The sequence below is a fragment of the Macaca mulatta genome, chromosome 13, assembly GCF_049350105.2.
Source record: "Macaca mulatta isolate MMU2019108-1 chromosome 13, T2T-MMU8v2.0, whole genome shotgun sequence".
NCBI lineage: Eukaryota > Metazoa > Chordata > Mammalia > Primates > Cercopithecidae > Macaca > Macaca mulatta.
Genome location: NC_133418.1, coordinates 55,219,368 through 55,240,555, shown reverse-complemented (window position 1 = coordinate 55,240,555; position 21,188 = coordinate 55,219,368). Strand labels below are relative to the sequence as shown.

Here is a 21,188-nt window from a genome sequence, read left to right as displayed (position 1 = left end):
AATCAAAGTCTCACTATTTTAGAGGCACATCTAAAATAACTTCATGTACACAGTAGACATTTAATAAATATTAAAGAATTTTTTAAGATACAGATGTTATTTTAGTGTTCTATTAAAATTCACATATTCCCATCCAGAATACTTTGTTGATGCAGTTTGCTGTTAGCACTTCCTCACCATGGTGGTATAAAAAAGAGGAGTATAAATAACTCCTGTGCTACCTCTAGAATCTGCCATTTGGAAGGTGTGGCAGCCATGCGAATGTGCCTTGTAGACCTTCACCTACAGGGAGCATAAAACCCCGATGCCCAGATGCTGCATTCCTAAAATGCAGCACTAAGTCCACCACTGCTGTGGTGTTTGCCCTGGCGCCATGCTTCCCATAGGTTGCTGCCAGCCCTAACCTCCAACCCATGGGAATTCCTAGGATATGAGGGACTATCTGCTGGCTGACTGGCACAAGGACCCCAACACCTTTGGTGAGTCTTATGTAAGTTGTGTGACAGTCTAGGTCACTTCACCCATGCTTCTCCTCCCTCTCTCTGGGTCAGACTTGCACTGCCTTCTGATGGCGCTCCCAGGCTTTCCTGACTCCCTCCCTGTTTTCTCTCACGTGGGCATTTCCCCAAATAACATCTTTGTTTAATCCTCTTTTGGCATCTGCTTTTTGGAAGAACCTAGGTTCAATAGACTGTGATTAGCTAAGACCCGGAGAGTCTTCTGCTGTTCATGGACCTGGTGCTTTGACCTGCACTTTCCTAATGTAGTTGGAGCCATAGAAAGTAAGAAGGAAAAGGAGGCTGAGTATTAGAGTGGTGAATGTGGCTAACCAAAAGTCGGGACACATGTTTAGTATACTTTTTAAAAATTTTAAAAAGATTTAATTTAAAATTTTAAAAATTTAAAAAGGGTCTCGCTGTATTGCCCAGGCGGATCCTAAACTCCTAACCTCAAGTAATTCTCCTGCCTCAGCCTCCAGGGTAGTTGGGACCATAGGCACGTGCTACCACGCCTGGCTAATGTTTAGGATACTCTTGTACTAGCAACAATTTTTTTTTTTTTTTTTGAGATGGAGTCTTGCTCTGTCACCCAGGCTAGAGTACAGTGGCGTGATCTCAGCTCACCGCAATCTCCACCTCCCGGGTTCAAGTGATTCTCCTGCCTCAGCCTCCCAAGTAGCTGGGACTACAGGTGTGTGCTACCATACCCGGCTAATTTTTGTATTTTCAGTAGAGATGGGGTTTTGTCATGTTGGCCAGGCTGGTCTTGAACTCCTGACCTCAGGTGATTCACCCTCCTTGGCCTCCCAAAGTGCTGGGATTACAGATGTGAGCCACCACGCCTGGCCATACTAGCAACATTTAAAGTCTGCTGTTGCCTCATCTCTGAATGCCCCGAGCCTATTCCCATGCAAAGAAAATAGCTTTAGAGTTCTTGATTCTCTTTCAAATGTAGATCACAATGTTTTATGATATTCCTTTTTGGATTCCCAAAGAACAGTTTCTGCCTAGGCAAGACAGAGCTTGCTTTCCTGATCTGTGAAGCCCCTGGTCACGACAGCATACGTAAGAATCAAGAAACACAGGCATCCTTCCCTGCTGCTGTGGCAATCCAAGGAGGACATGTGCTCACGAAGGCATTTCTTACCTGGCCTTTGGCTGGGTCTTTTTTGCAGCTGCCTCACTGGCTTTCACTGGTTCAGGAAGCTTTGCAGGAATGGGAGAGTTCTATAGAATTGCAAACAAAACAAAACAAAAAAAAGGACATCGTAGATTTCTTTGTTAAAGAATAAGCAGCCTGATTGGGACTGAGAGCTGATGGAAACACATTTTGGGATCTTCTGGAGCAGCTTCCAGGCCCTGCGGTCTGTCTGGTAGAGGGAAGGAAAGTTAACCAAATGCATGTCAGACTCAGCCATAGTCAGGGAAGAAGAGAGAGTAGCTTGTGTGCAGCACACATTCCCCGATTATTCTCTACCTTCTGTACCACGCTGAGTCACTGGGGCTTGATCTCAGTACACTTCTCCTGTGCCACAGCTTAGAAGTGATGCTATGAAAGGAATGGGAAGGAAAAGTCTGCAGCTGGTATTATTCTGGATCCCAGACAGATCTTCGTTCGAGCTTATCAATGTGTCAAACCAGGGTGCACGGAGTCTGCTAGTCAGAATGCTCAGAGAAAACCACAGCCACCCCTGTGTATGGCTGCTGAGCCAGTACCCTTTCCAACACGTGAGGCACTACTCAGTCCACAAGCCAAGGAGAGTTCCTCTGGCTTGAAATCTGCACTATCCATCTAATAATACCTCATGAGGGAGCACCAGCTAGCTGTCCCTAACCCTAAAACAGGTGCTTACCACTACTGAGTACCAAACGACATGAGACTTGTGAGGTGTACTTTTGAAAAACTAGCTACCAATCTGAATGCTTCCACTTAGATCTCACATTATTTAAGTTTACGAATGGAAAAGTGGGACTACAAAAGAAGAAAGTCATGTTTGGTTACTGCACAGTATCCCTCGTTTTAATCTGGGAAACCCAACACATAATACTAGCTATAAAACTGGCCTTTTAGGAGGGTCCTCTCGCTTCCTTCACGTTTCCAGGTGAGGGGAGATTTTTCTGCTGGAAAACTTCTAGCACTTCCTCTTCTTCAAGCATTCCTCTCCCAAAGGAGAAGAGTTGACTTCTATGACTGATAAGACTGTGGAAAAACTGAGCTGGTCCAGTTTGCTGTTGCCCTCCTTCCTTTAGAGAAGAGCCGGTCCCCCAGGAATCAGGTGTTTACATCTCAGTCATGTGGGTCTAATGCTAGGGAGCCTGACTGGTCGAGCTGCATCTTCTGACTCAAGCTTATTAGTAATAAAGCCAATATTCTGAGCTTCACCTGGATGACCCCACATCTGATTTCAAATGTGAGAGTGAAAGAGGAGTAGCACCCTTAAGCCCCAGCAGTGAAATCAAAAGTTCATTATTCGAGGAACTAGCAAGAAAATTTCAGGTTAGAATCTATTTATTATAGCATCTATTCACAAAATGTTTAAGAAAAATAGATCACAATATGACATGAAAAATATGCAAGGATTTTTAGTAGAGACGGGGTTTTGCCATGTTGGTCAGGCTGGTCTTGAACTCCTGACCTCAGGTGATCCACCCTCCTCAGCCTCCCAAAGTGTTGGGATTACAGACATGAGCCACCACGCCCAGCCGTATTATCAACATTTGAAGTCTGTAAAAAGGACATATGCAAGCATTTTACTCTGAAAACTGTGAGTGCAGAGTTTAGGATTACTAAATGTAGAAAACATTCTTATGGCTTGATGTGCTGGAAGGACAGAGAAAGAGGAGTGTGAGTTATAAATGGCCAACAGCAGAAGCAAAATCAAGAAAGCTCTGCTGCAAGGAAGGAGAACAGGGACAGGGGGCGTAGGTTCTAACAGGCATGGGGGCATGTCCAAGGCCTTGCCTCAGGAAAGCAGCCTGCCTAATCACCTCCAGGTGACTACAACAGGCATGTGGCTCTTAGAGAACTAGAAGAGTTGACAGACATGAAGTTGGTCAATCTTCATTCAGAGTGTCCAACTCAATCCCTAGGGCATTTTTTTTGTTCAGTACAATTGCTTCAGTTTTATAATTAAATTCCATGGGAAAATTGGATTCCCTTTATGGCGATTGCTTCACAATTAGCTTTGCTTGAACGCCCCCTAGTAGATAAAGCAAGGGACATCTATATTCATTTAAACAGTTGATTAACACCCCAGGAACTCAAAATGGCAATCTGATAATGTTTAGTCCCTTTAAGTAGCACCATTCACGTACCTGTACATTTGGAATTGGGCACTCTTTCTTGAGTAGCTTAAATGAGAAGTAGGACACCTGGTAAATATCCGGCCTTTTGTCAGGGTCTGGTTCCAACATATATCCTAAGGCAAACATACGTGAATTTATTTAATAATATTCCAACAGTTATTACACTAGTTAGGAAGCATCATTACTCTCTCTATTCCCAATGTTTTGTTTTTAAACTTTTATTTTTCATAGAACTCAGACAGTATAATTAGCCCCTTTTCTCCCCCTTAGAAAGAGAAGCTCTAATGTTCCTGAAATATTTAATATCTATAAGAAAATAAAAATAAAATATGTGGATTGTAGCAAAGATACTTAAAGTTCATATTCTATGCTTTGCACCAGAGGGACTCAAGCTCTCAATATGAAAGTTACCACCTTCATACTTTGATACCTAGGACGTTACACCATCTTACCACTCAAGCTCTCAATATGAAAGTTACCACCTGCATACTCCAATACCTAGGAGGTTACACGGTCTTACCATGGGCTTCCTTGGTTCATCTTATCTTACTAAATGAATGATTATTCTTAATAATTATAACCAAAACCCAAATTTCATGAATTTACTTATTCTTTTGTTGGAAATATTAGCTGGTTTCCAGATTTAAAAAAATTACAAAGTAACATATGCATATTTACTTTTCCTGTGACCTATAGATCAATTGTCTATTTCCAGGTCCTCTAAGCTTCTGCCTCCCTGAGGCTGGAAAAATCCTTAGGAGGAAAAAAAATCCTTAAGAAGACCACAAACATACACATATATATGCAAACAACAACACAAGGCAGCTGACTGCTTAAATAATAAAGTGAATGCTCTGGACACTAAGTTCCAAAAAGATCAGGGAGGCTGCAGCCTTGTGACCGCCTTGCAGAAGAGGCAGAGCTTGAGCTGGCCCTTGAAAGCAGGACAGAAGTCAGTCAGGGGGGAAGCAGTGAAAAAGACATTCCAGTTGAGAGAACAGTCTGAGCAAAGAAGGACGTGGAGAAAGACAAGAGAGTGTCTTGCTGCAAGTAAACAGAGGAGCCAGAAGGACAGGGTAGAGAGAAGGCTGAGTGGGTGGCATGCAATCAGAATCAGAATCTTAAATGCCATGCTAAGAAGCTGAGCCCTACTGTGGGACCATTGGCAAGCCGCTAGTTTCCTAATCAGGGACATGAGAGGTGGTGTTTTATAAGAGGAAACTTTTGGTGAGGGTGTGCTGGATGGGTTGAAGAGAGAGAGAAAAGCTGGTGACCAGTCCAACAGTAGAGGCATGAGCTGACAGAGTCTGTATATACTATGGTGACAGTGATGTACGTATAAAGAAAATAGTAGAAACTCCAAAAAAGGAATATGACTGAGAAAATGATTGAACCTTTCCTCTCTCTTGCTAGCTGGATCCAAAGAAGTCTTAAATTTCACTTTTATAGGCTTCAATGGTGATACCACTGAGAGAAACTGAAAAGAGGGCAGGGGAACTAGGTATTGAGGGTAAAAAGAAGGAAGGAGGGCTAATGATGATAAACTTAATTTTAGATCTGTGCGTTTAGGGTGACAGTGGAGTTGCCAAATGTTCTGCAAGCAGTTTGGGAAAGATGTCCATGGTATAGATATTCATAAAGAGTTGTTTTTCCCAATATGAATTTACTGCATAAATGTTTTAAAAATTATCAAAAAATAATACTAGTCTAATATCAAAGTTGGCCATTTTCCCATATTTCCTACCAATCTCACTTACATACCTGGAATTCTAACATGAATATAATGCTTTATCTCTTAAAACAATTCAACAATTATTAAATGTCATAATCTAGTCCTTTAAATATTCCTCCTTTTTTTGTTAATAAATGGAAGAGGCTGATTGACAAAACTGGCACAATGGAATGGGCAGCACCTTAAAAGCTGTATCTATGTTAAGTGGATAAGTTATCTACATTTTCTCAGTTTCAGTTTTCTCATTTGCATAATGGGAATAATTATACTTAATATATAAAGGATTTTAAGAATTAAATGAGGCATAAGTAGGCCCTCAACAAATGTCAGATGTTCCACTCACATTTGCTGCTTCTATTTTTTCCAGTATATCCCCATGCAGGACCCAAACTGGGTTACTCAAGATTTATAATCAATCCATAACAGTTAAAACTTAGATGTTAAGAGTCTTGACCAATGTGGAAAGATGATAAAAATCTCTGCTTCTTTAGCATTTTAGTATAGGGGCTTTGTGCAAAGATTATTCTTTTTTTTTTTTTTTTTTAAAGATTACTTATTCTACCATCTGGTTAATGAATGTTAGTACATATGCTTGCTATGATGATACCAAATAGTGGGGAATCTTAAGACTATTTTTAAGAAAGCATTGAGTTTAGATGCATCTTATCAAAATCCCGTGATTAACCTAAATGAGAGGAAAAACCTGGTTCCATGGAGTTATATAGTCTTAATTATGTATTCACCCCAGTGAATGCACTGCAATCATTTTCATTTGAGTTGCTTCCAGTTTTGCAAAGATGAATTTCTTATCACTTGATATGAGTCAGCTGGACTCCTTTGGTACCGAAGCTTTCATAGAGACTGCAACAGAATATAGAAGCACTATTCTGCTCCAGGCAGTTAGGATTTCTGCTTGGGTGGCTGGGCTCAGGTGTGAAACAGAACTTCAGATTTCTAGCAAAAAGACCCACCACTCTAACTAGACACTGTTACATTGTCTTTGAGTTCCCAATCATTATCAATTAATTTCTTTACCTTTGCATCTAACTCATTACTCCTGGAATCTAATCCCCCTTTATCCGCCAATTCATTCTTTGTGATCAGAAATAAAAATATGAAACTAGAAGCTTAAAATACTTACTAATTAGGCAGTGCATGTCTTGAGAATATCGAGAATTATCAGGAATTGTGAAGTTTCCATCACAAATTGCCACCTGACTCTCCCCAAATGGTAAAGTGAAGTAGCATAATTTATACAACAAACATCCAAGAGCCTAAAAAAATAAAGATAGCAGATTGCTACTAGTGGTTTATTTATCATGACTCTAAATGGATCTAATGAGAAACTGGCACCATTCACATTTACTAGATATAAAAACTACAGACTATTAATATATTAGAAACGTGAGTTTTAGAACCCAACACCACTGTTAGCAGCTGAGTTACAATATTTCTACCATTATTACCAAATTGTGCTCCAGTAAAGAATAAGTATTTACCTGTTTTGCTCTTAAGAACCAGTAACATATGCATGAAAAAAAAATCTAAATAATTTCCACAGAGCTTGGAAGTAATTTTCTTTATCATGCTTCAAGAAGCAGTGGCTGGTATTCTCACATCAAGAACCTTGAGGGGCAAGTAGACAATGATATGGTATGGTAGCCACCATGCTATAGCACTGTGTGCATTAACCTTGGGAATTTACAGTCAAGACTGCTGCTATCTGAGGTATGGATAGGTTACTTGACACCTACCCAAATGTCTGCCTTCGTAGTGATGATTTTGCCACTGTACAGGTTGACCATTTCTGGTGCTCGATAAGACAGCGTTGTATATCTACAATCAAGAGATTCATTTTTTGTTAAATATGTCAATAGTATAATTAAAAACCAGGAGCAGCAGAAACACTTTTTTTTTCTTTTTACATTAATAGAATCCCTGGGAGCAATCTGCAGAAGAGAGTATGAAATATTAGTACAGATAAAATGAAAGACTGTCCCTGGTACAATCATATCATCACACCATGGCCCTCTGGCAGCAGTCCTCCTAGTCTACGAACATGTGGGGACTCAGACACTAATGCATTAAATAATTTCTTTTTTTTTTTTTTGAGACGGAGTCTCGCTCTGTCGCCCAGGCTGGAGTGCAGTGGCCGGATCTCAGCTCACTGCAAGCTCTGCCTCCCGGGTTCACACCATTCTCCTGCCTCAGCCTCCCAAGCAGCTGGGACTACAGGCGCCCGCCACCTCGCCCGGCTAGTTTTTTGTATTTTTTAGTAGAGACGGGGTTTCACCGTGTTAGCCAGGATGGTCTCAATCTCCTGACCTTGTGATCCGCCCGTCTCAGCCTCCCAAAGTGCTGGGATTACAGGCTTGAGCTACCGTGCCCGGCTGCATTAAATAATTTCTAAAAGCAACTTTTCTTGGTCCTCAAATGACAAAATCTTCTCTTACCAATTCTTATTCTGATACTATATTTTGCCAATTTGTTGTTTTAAAAATGGCCTTTACATGTGGCTCAACACAGAGATGTAATACTGACTGTGGTGCTCTGGAGAAGAGCAGAAAGTGGGCCCTGGCTGGGGTGAGGAGTGGATGGAATCAAGAGCCCTTCATCTTTGCTCCTGGAATCAGGTTGAAATAACAGTTTTATCTCTCGCTCCAGAAAAAAGTAGTATAAGCACATCCTCAAAGTGAGTGTCTTGGTGTTACCAAGCATGTGATTTATGCTGCTTTAGTCTCTAGATCCCAGATGGGACAGGTCTAGGCATCCCTCAGGGCCTTGGGTCAATCAGTGTCTTCTTGCCCCAGGCATGGTTGTCTGGGGTGATGCATGAAAAGGACAGAGAAGATCAGGATGTAGGTGTGCAGGCTAGACTGTTGACTTATTAGTAGTAATAGTGAGTGCTGTTACCTGTAAAATATCCAACAATGTGGACATGAGGAGAAAATGGGTCAGGCTCTTATTGGAGTCACAAATCTAAATAAGCTTTTTCTCGTGAAAGTCTGTGATTCAGTATCTGCAGAGACTTTAATAACCTACTCACCATTATTTCCACTTAGATTGCCTTATGAGCAGGAAGGAAGGAGCAATTTAGGGTTCAGTAAAAAGCACATCTGTTTGACTGATAATGTCATGGCTGCTGTGATCATACTTAAAAACATCCTAGTACTTTATATTATAGTGTGTGCACCTCTCAGCTTTTTATAGGCTCTGTGACATCATAAATCAAAATATTTATGTGCAATGACCACAGGACCACTGATAAAGAGCTCTAAGAGTCCTTCCTTTTACTCTGATGTATGCTTATAAACCCCTCCTCATTCTTCACTTAAAGGCAAACAACCCAACTGTGACCATGATGCTCTGAGACGAAGGACAACTATCACCATTCTCTCCCCACCCTGATCTTCTCACCCATAAGCTGAAAGTAAAGTTGCTCATCTGATTGTGGACAAAACTCCATGAAAGGAGAAAAAGCTTACTTCTTAATCTCATCTTCTACTGCATTGACTCCCTCAGTTTGTGGATTCTGGAATTTGTTGGTGGCACTTCCAAAGTCACACAGGACATAGTGGCCTCGGTCATGCAAGAGGATATTTTCAACCTGAAAAACATTCCCCAACCACCCATTCCAAGATATCATTTAGTAATGCACGTGAAAATTTGGTTTCACAGTCACATAAATAAAACGTTTTATTTCTGGCAGTCTCATTAATGTGCACAGGAAAGTTATTCCTCTCCAAGTATCTCAACAGGGGTCATCCCAAGTGGAACACAGGAGATGCAGAGTAACAGGGAAAAGTGGGTGGAGAGGGCAAAAAGAGGAAACTCCACAGTGGGGGATGCAAGAGTGCCATTTTTGTAAATTTCAGCCACATTTCTCACCTCTGCAGAAACCGTCTTCATACTTTCAAGCCTCTGACCTGTGCCTTTGCTCTTGCTCTTCTTTTAGGCCAGGATGCCCTCCACAATCCCTACCTCCTTAGCCAGCTATCAAAATCTCGTTTTAAACCCCAGGTCAAATGCCATGTCCTTTTTGAAACTTTCAGGCTCCCACTCAGATAACATGTCACTCTTTCCCTATTGTCCTTCAGTATTTCATTCTCTCATGATATGAATTACTTCACTCGGACCTTATAAGTACTTATATAAATGTCTTTACTACACTAGGTTAGGATATTCAGAATTAATACTGTTTATGTTTCAGTTACTTCTCAATGTGATAAAATGCCTGGGGATAAATGGGCAGTTTTCCTGTTAATGTATTGCCCTCATTTTTTAAATAAATGAATTCTTTGGGCAGTGAGTTAGGAGTTCTAGGCAGCAGGGAGCTTATAACGCCCCAAATCTAGAGAAATCCCTGGTATCAAAGGATTCTACTAATGAAATGACAACTCCAAAACAGTGGACACTATGTACTCAAGGTATACTGATTTTTGGTCTAGATGAACTGAGCTGACTAGTATGCTGGAGGACAGGCCTGGCTATGTGTGGGGAGTAAAATGGCAGCCAAAAAATCTTGTTAGGCCGTTAAGACTGTAGTCTCCATTGTCTTTTGTCTTCAGCCTTCCAAAGACTGACCGCCTTTGGAAAACAAAGGCAAGAGTAGACTATAAGATAGTCTACTCTTAAAGATAAGCTCCTCAAAGATAAGCATCATCTTGTAATCATATTCTTGGTCTTCTCTACCTAATGTCTAACAAAATGCTTGGTATAAAAAAATGTATGTTGAATGGAATAAACCAAAAAACACTGTGTATGTGTGTGCATGTGCGAGCAAACCTGGTCTGTCAGGGGCAAGATATGAGCCACCAAATATCCAGGCCATACTACTGTACTGCTACTGATTCTTTTAAAAACAACCAGTCAATTATAATAAGCTCTAATTTCTATACTTGTTTCTATACCTTCTTTTAATTCTTCTAAGAATTACATTAAGTATATTTTATAGTCTGTATCTGCCAATTCCAATATTCGAAGTGTCTGCTGCCAACTGATTTGCAGTTTATTGTTTCTTATTCCTACTAAACCTTGCTTGTGGTGTTGGGAGGAGTTTTGTTGTTTCATTAACTTATGATCCTTGGAACTTAATCTGTACAAAGCTTGTGAGATCTGGGTTTAAAGTCTATTGTTCTTCCAGAGAGGATACACTGATGTAGTTGGGGGCAGTACTGCCCTGGAATTACTTTAATCTATAATTTTGACCTTGGAATTTCCAGCCACATAGGTAGTTTGAACTACGGCCATCAACCTTCACAGGTATGTTCCATGATTAACAATTCTTAAGCATAGGGTTATGAATTAAGAATGATTAGAAGAGATTCGTTCCTTTGAGATAAGGCTGAGGCAAGCAAATATTTCCATCATCTATGTCTTTTTTATAAAGCTTACCAGTTTAATCTACTTATACAAAGTGACACAGTCAAGCTTCCTGAGCATATACACACTTTAGGAATTCAAAATAATTCCAACAAAACAACACTAATGTTTTCAATCTAATTTAGAGGTTATAAAAATAACAGCCATCATTTTCTGAGCTTTATTATTGCCAGTACTACTGTACTCAGCATTTTACATGGATTATCCCACTACATCCTCATAATCCCAATATGATTATTATCCTTCTCTCACAGATGGAGAGAATGAGGCTCAGAGTGATTAAGTCACTTGCTAAATGTCACACAGCTAATAGTTGGTACAGCTGGGAAGTGAACCTAAACAACCTCACTCTAGAAAGGACAGGCAATTATATTCCCACTACAGGAAGCAGGTTAGAAGCAGAGCAATTAATAAAGGCCCCCATCCTTACTTCCAACTATAGTAGGGGTGATGATACTTGTTTAATGCATTGGGTGCAAGCTTAAGGACAGGACTTTCTATTGTAGGGGCAGAAATGCCCCTACAATAGAAATCTAGTTAATAAGGAACCACGTGTCTAAACACTAGCCAGGCTGATTTGTTCCATGTCTCCTAAGCATTCCATACATAATCTAATTTTTCCTTTTATTCAATTGCTCCTTTTATTCAACTGCTCACTCTCTACTCAAGTTGTAACTCCCGAGAAAAACCTTTCACGACCAGTCCACAAAATCTACAGAATTGAAGGCCTTCAGGCCAAATCAAACCATGCCCACTTGTTACTTACCTAAAGTTTATGGCTGCTTTTAAACTCTGACAGCAGAGTTGAGCAGTTATGACGGACCTAAAATATTTATTATCTGGCCCTTTGTAAATAAATTTTGTAAACCTTTGGTAGGTAATAATCACTGATAATCATTTACAATTCGGCAATGTTTCTTTCACTGTGGGTTGGTATTTAGCTTCTTATGTATTTACGCTTGCCTTCCCAAGTAAGACTACAAAGCTTTAGAGAAATGCCTGTGTGTCTCCCATAATGCCTTGTCCAGTGCCGTACACATGCCAGGGACCCTTAAATGTTGCTGATGAAATCACTTATTCAGCATCATTCAGCAACAATCTTCCTCCTCGGCCTCATGCACCTGGCAGGGCTCATGTAAAATCATGCTTCTCCTATTGGATGTGTGCACTCCCTTTCTGAATCAGTTTCTACACTTCTAATGCTGGAATGTACATCTAGAAAAGCTCTTATTACCATATATTTATCAAAGAAACACGTTTCACACAAAGGATAAACACAAAGGATAAATGCTTGAGGTGGTGGATACCCTACTCACCCTGATGTGATTATTACACATTGCATGCCAGTATCAAAATGTCTCATGTAACTCCTATATACACCCATTATGTACCCACAAAAATTCAAAACTAAAAAAACAAAAGAAACACGTTTCAACTCCTACTATATGCCAAGAACTTTTCTAGGCTCTAGGGATAAGGCTGTCAACACAACAAAGTCTATCCTCTCACGGAGCTTACCGTTCAAGTGGAGATAAGAAGAAAATCATTATACTTGCCTGGTAGTGATAAACATTATGACAAGAAAGCAGCGGGTGAATGTATGTACGGTGAAGGGGAATGCTATTTTAAATAGTATAGTCAGGGAAGGCCTCTCTGAGGGGAAAAGAGACCTGGATGAAGAAGGAGCAGCCATGGGCCATCTCGGGGAAGAGCACTCCAAGCAGAAAACAGCAGCACAAAGGCCCTGAGACGGGAGAGTGCCTGAAGGGTCTGGGGCACACGGGCAGGTCACTGTGGCTGGAACAGTGCTGTGCATGGCACCAGTACTGCAAAGAAAGCTGAAAACATGGGAAAGGACCTATTATGAACCAGTGCTGTCAGAAAAGGGGAGACAAGATAATGTGGAGCCGTGGAGGAAGTGAAGGACTTACAAAAGTGAAACCAATAACAGGAACAAAGCATTAAAAAACAGAGTGATAATAACAGTAATAACTAATAGCACTTATTAAGTGCCAGACGCTGCTCCACAAACTTTTAAAAACCTAGAGTATTTCATATAATCCTTACAAAGCCTTGTTGTCTCCCTTAACAGATTAGAAAAAAGAGGCCAGAGAAGCTACCTAACTTGTCTGAGGTCACAGGCTGGCAGGGCAGGATTTAGGCTCAGGCCACCAGACTGCCAGCACCACACCCTCACTCACTGTGCTGATGTGCACTGTGCCATTAAGGGGGATGGACAGTTGAGATTGGTGAGGAAGGAGGAAGGAGAAAGGGAGAGGACCAGAGAAGCACACAGACAGCAGACTGGGGAAGGGCACTCGGGCGCCACTCAGCATTTTTCTCAGGTCAGCAGCACACGAAGACAGCCATTTTAGGAAAATTAGCTTGGCAAAATTGAGGGAGAAGGAGAAGGAAGGCAACGACGGCAGGTACAGCAGTCTGGGTGTGAGATGACTCGGGCCGGGTATAGAGAAAAATCAACAGGGATGGAAAGGGATAAGTGGGTATGGACAGATTATGTGAGATTAAGAAGGTAGAAAACCAACTACACAGTCGTACACCACTTTCTGAAAGCTTCAGAGAATTTGCAGAGGGACTTTGTTTTTGGCAAAGTCCCTTAGGGTGAAGCTCAAGATTGGTCACCACTGCTTTCAATCCCGAACCTTTCCATTCTTTGAGAGTGTGATGCTGCTGACCTCATTTCCCAGCCTCTCAGCTTAAGAGTGCTATTGAAGTTGTCACTGTCAAATTCTGCTTACAGCTTTAGCAAAAAGATCTAGAAGGCTACCTCCTACTGACCTCTTCATCTCGATATTCCAAACAGGTATGGCATTAGACATTTCAGTCAGAGAATGTATTGCCACTGCAAAATTTGAAAGATTAGATGAATGCAGGTTTTCAAACCTGTGTTTCTAAAAATGGGACAAGAATCTTCATCCTATTATACTTCATGAGATCAAAATCTCTATTCTGACAAAAGAGGAGACATCTATGACTTTTTCAACATGAATGTGCTTGTTAAGCCTTAACCCTTTCTTCTCCTTTCTTAAGTGCTTGTACAAATAGCATGGTATTCAACAGAATAAAATGGGAGTGAAAACCCGTGGCCTCCGTTCTGGTTTGATCACTCAACTACCCGTGCCGGTCACAGCCTTTCTGTGCGGAGGTTTCCCCACTGGTAAAGAAGAGGGCTGGCTTCGGTGACCTTTCCAGATCTACAACACCATGATCTGCAATCCTGATCTTTGTCTTTCTCAGAGAAATGAAAATTTAAAATGAGGAAAATGATTAAAGTGTTAAAACAATGTATTAGAGGAGAGATCTTCAGTATAATAGAACAGCACTTCTGGTACGGTTATTTTTAGAACATAAGCTGCTTAAGGACAGGGACCACTTTCCGTTTATTTCGTCTGTCATTGGAAAGAAAGACTGCACAGGCAGCAGAGAGGGCAAGGGGGCCTTCCTCGGTTCTGCATGTGAACCAGCAGACCCATATGCAGAGCGGCACTGGCTCCACAAGGCCCACGGTAGGCCTGGCCTGTGCTCTTTCCCACATCCTACTAACTTTTATTCACAATGGCATCTCCTCACCAAATGGAAATCCTGCTCACAGAGAAGCAACTAGCATTTTCTCTGGAAAACAGGAAAACAGAGAACTCTTTGGCTCTGACTGTTGCTAGAACTGTGGTGGCTGGTTCCCACAGTGACATGGAGCTCAGAGTGGCTGAGACTATGTGATGCAACGACAGAGCCAGGGTGAACAGGAGCACTTGGGGACGTTTCACTCAGACCTTGGGAAGCTGCAGTCGCAGCAGGCAACTGTAATTGTCCGTCACAGACATACTAGCAGACAGCAATAAAATCTAACGTGCTAATGAAAGGATCTAGATGGCATCGAGTGTAAGATCTGGGGAGTCAACGACTAAAAACAACAGCGACCAGGACTTCTCTGCAACAATCACAATCCAGGCCTCTTCCCATGGTCCCTACATCCAAGGTAGAGGAGAAAGAATCTCCTGAAGCAGTGAACAAATTGGCAGCATGACTGATGATCTTCAATATTGATGAAAACACAACCACAGAGTCCAATACAATCAGCTCTCCTTATCTGTAGGTTTCACATCTCCCTCCATGCAACCAACCATGTATCAAAACCCTCAGATACGGGGGACAACTGTGTGTATTCTCCACCCGCAGATGGTTCAATCTGCAGATGTGGAACCCGTGGATACAGAAGGCCAACTACTGTGTGTCCAGCCAGCATTGCGCTGCCTCCCTCTTAGGAACACTGAGGTGCAAGGGGTAAAGCACTGAGGGCTGGCTGGGGAATGGAGCCTGGTAACCTCACTCAGCCTTTCACACCGATTTGCTCCGCATTCCCCTGCTGAAACATCTCGTGGGCTGTTCAGTGCCGTGAAGGAGGCGGCTGGGGTCCGTTGCCTTAGCCCTCCCACCAACCTACTCAGCATCCCAGGCAAGACACTGAGCTGTGTCCCCAGGGTCCCATCACTGGGTGATGCTAACCCAGCACCTCACTGTAGCACAGGGAATGTCACCGGGCAGTGCTATCCTGGTAACTATGTAAGCTGGACAGGTGTTATTTACTGGTATGACATGATTATCATTCAGGCTTCATTTAATCCACTAAGTGTTTAAAAATTAATATAAAGAGGGCTGGGCATGGTGGCCCATGCCTGTAATCCCAGCACTTTGGGAGGCCAAGGCAGGCGGATCACTTGAGGCCAAGAGTTCGAGACCAGTCTTGCCAACATGGTGAAACCCTGTCTCTACTAAAAATACAAAAATTAGCTACGCGTGCAGCAGGCACCAGTAATCCCAGCTACTCAGGAGGCTGAGGCATGAGAATCATTTGAACTCGGGAGGTGGAAGCTGTAGTGAGCCGAGATTGTGCCACTGAGCTCCAGCCTGGGCAAGACAGCAAGACTTCATCTCAAAACAACCAAAAAAACAAAGTTAATATAAAGGAAGACTCTGAGAACATGGGAATATTACTTTCTAAAAGGATCCTCTGTGTCCCTCTGCCTCTTCCCCTTGTCCTCACCTCCGAGCCCTTTCAGGCATTTACCCTGCCAGGCATGTGCCTAGAGATTGACAAGCACTCCCGCATTCAGCCTCACCACCACCCTAACCGAGCGGGCACTGTTGGCTCCACTTTACAGATGACGAAACTCAGGCCCGGAGAGGCTAGTGATCTGAGGAGAAAACCAAGGAGCCTGGGAAGGGGGAGCTGGGGAGAAGACACTGTCACAGGATTCAAATTCTGGCACTGTCCTTCCTAGTTATATGACCTTAGGCAAGTCACATAACCTCTCTGCTTCTTAGTTTCAACTATAAAATGTAACAAAGAATGTCTCCCCCTGAAGAGACACTGTACATAAAATGTAGTAGAGTACATGGCACATAATTGGTGCTTGATACATGCTAAGTTGAACCCTAACAAGGTGCCAATTCCATTCAACAAACACTGTCAAGAGACTACAATATGAAAGGCACGGTGCATGGTGATGGCAATTAGGACAACTAAAAAAAATCAATTCGTTGATTTTGCAAAATATGAAATAAGACTTTAAAAACCAAGCATCATTGTTTACTAAGTATTTAAATTAAAAGTATTATTTTTCACAATCCTGAAAAAGTTGGGGGAGTATATCAGGAAAAACAGAAACAACACAGGCTCAGGCATTTGATAATTATAAAGAATTTCTGGAGGCTACTTAAGTAATAAAACTTATACCTGTACTGTACTTTTTCCTTTGTTATTTTTTCTCCTCAGGCAGAATATAAACATAAAAACAGGGACCATACCTTACATTTCTCTCACATCCCCACAGTATCTACTCCATCCCTGGGGCAGACAGAAAATATTCAGTAAGAATGCACGTCATGAAAGAGCGTGGTCTGTACCTTCAGGTCCCGGTGGATAATAGGGGTTTTGCATTGATGCAGGCGGGCAACAGCCTCACAGGTATCACAAAATATCTGGAGCACTTCGTTCTCTGTAAAGCCTGTTTGCAGGCGCTGGTTCATCAGGTTTACCACCTGGCCACCTGAGGGGGTACGTACAGGACAAAGGAGAGGTTATAAACATTCAGACTTGTCATTTAGTCTAAGAGAAGTGGTCTGGACTAACCACTGACTGAGCCAGGATTAAAACCTAGTTGTCTTGACTCCCAGCTTGGGGTTTGTTTTCTTATAATTCAGTGTCTCCTCTAATGCATCAAAAATCGTTTCTTTATTTTATAAAGCACCCCAGATGTGAGCTGCCCTCGTTATGTCTTCGAGATTAGTAGAACTGATAATATGGTCCTGCTGTAGTTGCCTGGTTATACCGTGTCCATTGTGTATGAGACATGGCCACAGCCTCACCTTGCCATATCTTTTAGTAAGAATCAGATGGCACAACAGGTCCAGGGAACAGGAAGAAGATGGTTTTATAGTCTGAACTTCAGGAACAGCTTAGTCTCTCTGGCTTCACTACTTACTGCTTGGCTTGCAGAAATGGTACCGCCAACAATTAATCTCCAGGACCAAAAGATTGATGCCCTCACTTGCAACATTATCCAGATGCCTGGATGCTCCTACTGCCTGATCTCTAAACATTTTAGTATCCAAAAACGAATGAGCAGGAGGAAACAAACAGTCAAGTTCAAATTTGGTGGTACTTTAGGAAATCAGGTAAATAGTTAATACAGTAAGGGCTGAAATTACTGGTTAACATCACATATTTTTGGGATTAGCAACATATTTAATTTATGGATAGTATCTTTTTTTTTTTTTTTTGAGACTGAGTCTCACTCTGTTGCCAGGCTAGAGTGTAATGGCATGATCTTGGCTCACTGAAACCTCCACCTCCTGGGTTCAAGTGATTCTCCTGCCTCAGCCTCCCAAGTAGCTGGGACTACAGGTGTGCACCACCACGCCCAGCTAATTTTTGTATGTTTAGTAGAAATAAAGTTTTACCATGTTAACCAGGATGGTCTTGATCTCTTGACCTTGTGATCCACCCGCCTCAGCCTCCCAAAGTGCTGGGATTACAGGCGTGAGCCACCGCGCCCGGCCTATGGATAGTATCTTAAGTGTAGGGAAAATGTTAATGGAACTAAGGGTGATTACAAAACACAGCACCAAACAGTAAGGCACTGACCTAAGCCAAACCTCCAAACAATGGTTCGATAAAATGCAATTAACTATGAAAAAAATTCATGCTACAGTCTGAATTTCCCAAGATAAATGTTTTTTGAAACTTGAAGCTTTCAATGACTTTACTCCACTGTTAACAGCTGCATCATTTGAATATAGCCTCAACTTACTAGGAGTTATAGCTTTAGAGCAAGGAGAGGAGGGTCACTTCCATTAGACAAAAAGGATTCTTTTACCCCGTAACACATGAATGATGGTAAGTGGGAAAGAGAACACACAAGTGAGGGAGTTGGGGGAAGCTGTACTGTTTCTTTTGTCCATCTGGAGTTGAGTCTTTATTATGCGCCTTCATCATTTGTTATATAGCATCACAAAGAACATTCATTCTCATTCTTATACATCCTCATTTATACACAAACACCAAACCTTCCTAAACCCAACAAAAATGGAGTTTTATATTATCTACACTTTCAACTGTCTGTACCATTATAAGAATAACAAAGAGTGGACAGCAGACTGTATCTTTTAGTTTTCTCATCTGTAAAACCAGAACATACTATAGAGTGCAGTGCACATTAAGTGAAATGACTCGCCTAACCTTGACAATCAAAATGCTAGAGAAATGACAGCTTAAGGGGATGGTTCATATACATACCTCTACAAAAGTCCATCAGAATGAGCACTTCCCATACATCACCGCTACTCACATTGTTGATACTAGAATCAATGTAACCCACAATATTCTTGTGCCCTGACAGGTCCCTCTGTGAACAAGAGATGAGAAATATATTGTTAGTTTCAGATGCCAATAGGACAGAATTAGCCAGTCAGTTCCATTAGCTCAGATAATTTAAATACAGAGATGATACAGGGTTGACAGAGAAGACTAAGGAGCAGGGTCAAGAACAGGTTTCCAGTGGTCCCTGAGATTCACAGCTAGATCTTCAATAGCAATTCCATAACCCCACTAAACCAGAGGACACTCCAGAACCTAAATTCTAGAGTCAAATGCACAGAGTGCCTACTTGCTTACTGCATCAATGCTCCATGTAAACTAGAAGCAAAGACTCCCCTCTCCAGAAACACGGCAGGGGGTAAAGAGTAGAGACCGTAGGAACTACTTAAATATATTAACTTCTTTTTTTTTTTTTTTTTTTGAGACGGAGTCTCGCTCTGTCGCCCAGGCTGGAGTGCAGTGGCGCTATCTCGGCTCACTGCAAGCTCCGCCTCCCGGGTTTACGCCATTCTCCTGCCTCAGCCTCCCGAGTAGCTGGGACTACAGGCGCCCGCCACCTCGCCCGGCTAATTTTTTTGTATTTTTAGTAGAGACGGGGTTTCATTGTGTTAGCCAGGATGGTCTCGATCTCCTGACCTCGTGATCCGCCCGTCTCGGCCTCCCAAAGTGCTGGGATTACAGGCTTGAGCCACCGCGCCCGGCCTTAACTTCTAATTAAGAAAAATAAAATTGATGTTTTTCCTGGTTTTAGGGGACAAAAATTAATTCAACTTGACTTTTAAATAGTTCATACTGTTTTCTCCCTTTGGGAAATCTACCAAAAAAAAAAAAAAAAAAGCTATTTACAAAGTCTTGAAGGGACTACAATAGCATCCAGACCTAAGCATTTTGCTCATAATTAGGCCTTTCAAGCCAACCAACTGGGATATAAGATGGGCATGTTTCCAGCTCTTCAGTTGGAACTGCATGTGATCTCTCAGGGCTGCTTGGATGAATTTATTCATCCAACCAACATTTGTTGAGCACTTCCTATGTGTCAGGACCCATCTAGGAACTGGAAATGGCCTCACATTTTGGTATAGTCCTTTCAACATCTCCAGAGAGGCAGCTCTTTGTAACGATCATGTTCAAAACCAAAGTAATTAAGAAGTAAGTTGAGGAAAGAAAAAGAAGGCAAGCTGGGTGATATGATTTTTGCACAAATGCAAGGTAAGGTTTTATTTTTTACACTAGTTTTAATAAATTGTCCTACTTTTGTTTCAAAAGGGTGAGGGGGAAGGAAAACTTGTGGTCCCCTGAGAGTCACCATACAAACTTAGCAATTTGGACAGTGAGAACAGAAACTACCACCACTCTAATTAGATTCAGCTGTTTACAGTGAAAAACAAATTTCATAACAAAACAAGAGAAAACCCCACGGTATGAAGTGAACACACCTGAACCCTGGGCATCAAAGTTAAAACTCATTAGAGCCTTCCTCTGAGTGATGGATTGTGAATGACTACTGCCTCAAAAATGGCAGATGCAACAAAAGTTCAGACAAAAGTAGAAAGGCTTTGGAACTGGCAGATGGAAGTCACCAGAGACTTACGTGAGAGTAGTTTCAGAGAACGGATGGGATGGTGGTGAGAATGAAACTGGATTGCACAGAATGGGAGTTGAGTGAGTAGGGCCAGGGTCTACAGATTTCTCTTGCAGAACATTTGTGCCTAAGGCAGCAGCACCGAGGAGAAAGGGTGTTTAGGATGGGAAAAAACTGAGCACCAGAAAGAGGAAGGAGTCAAGAGAAGAGAGCTTTAAGATACAGGAGAGGATGATGATAATTGACAGAAAAAGTCCTATAAGTAGAAGGGTGGGATTAAGAGTACTGTTCGAGGGACTGGTCTTAGGGTAACTTTTTTTTTTTTCCCCTGGCAAGCAGGAAGGAGGCAAGGATGGCTGTGCATGTTGATTTAAGGCGGAAGAAAAAGATAACTCAAGTGAGTTCGGATCTGTTGTTTTATTTTGGTAGAGAACAAGGTCATTTCCTAAATGTATAGGAATGACAAAGAAGTTTGATGAGACAAAAGACTTAGAGCATCTGCTTTGGATAATAGATAAGGGAGATGATGAAGCTAACACACATTCTCTAGAATTCAAGTTTTTCCCAAACAGAAAATGATTTTGGGACTCACATTTTAGTGGCCTATCCTTCCCTCTGCTTTTCCATCTCATCATCAACCCATCCAGAACTCATTTCCATTTACACATTCCTGAAAGTAGAAGAACTGGAGAGAAGTTCTTTGCAACCAAAATAAAGATCATATCCTCCAAATATTCAAAGATGAATGAAAGACTCATGTCCTTACATTGAACTATTTGAAAAAGAATC

General features: G+C 41.8%; 1 protein-coding gene across 31 annotated transcripts in view; it reads right to left on the bottom strand.

Annotated features, from left to right (window-relative positions):
- The window catches only part of AAK1 (AP2 associated kinase 1), a 224,695-nt gene that overhangs the window by 66,968 nt on the left and 136,539 nt on the right, over positions 1-21,188 (bottom strand). For all 31 annotated transcript variants that reach the window (XM_077959456.1, XM_077959463.1, XM_028832421.2 and 28 more), the window contains 7 exons: positions 18,737-18,845; positions 16,846-16,988; positions 9,024-9,145; positions 7,293-7,374; positions 6,680-6,812; positions 3,816-3,919; positions 1,648-1,727 (listed from right to left, as the gene is read on the bottom strand). In XM_077959456.1, the coding sequence (XP_077815582.1) occupies positions 1,648-1,727; positions 3,816-3,919; positions 6,680-6,812; positions 7,293-7,374; positions 9,024-9,145; positions 16,846-16,988; positions 18,737-18,845 (773 nt within the window). The remainder of the gene's footprint in view (positions 1-1,647; positions 1,728-3,815; positions 3,920-6,679; positions 6,813-7,292; positions 7,375-9,023; positions 9,146-16,845; positions 16,989-18,736; positions 18,846-21,188) is intronic.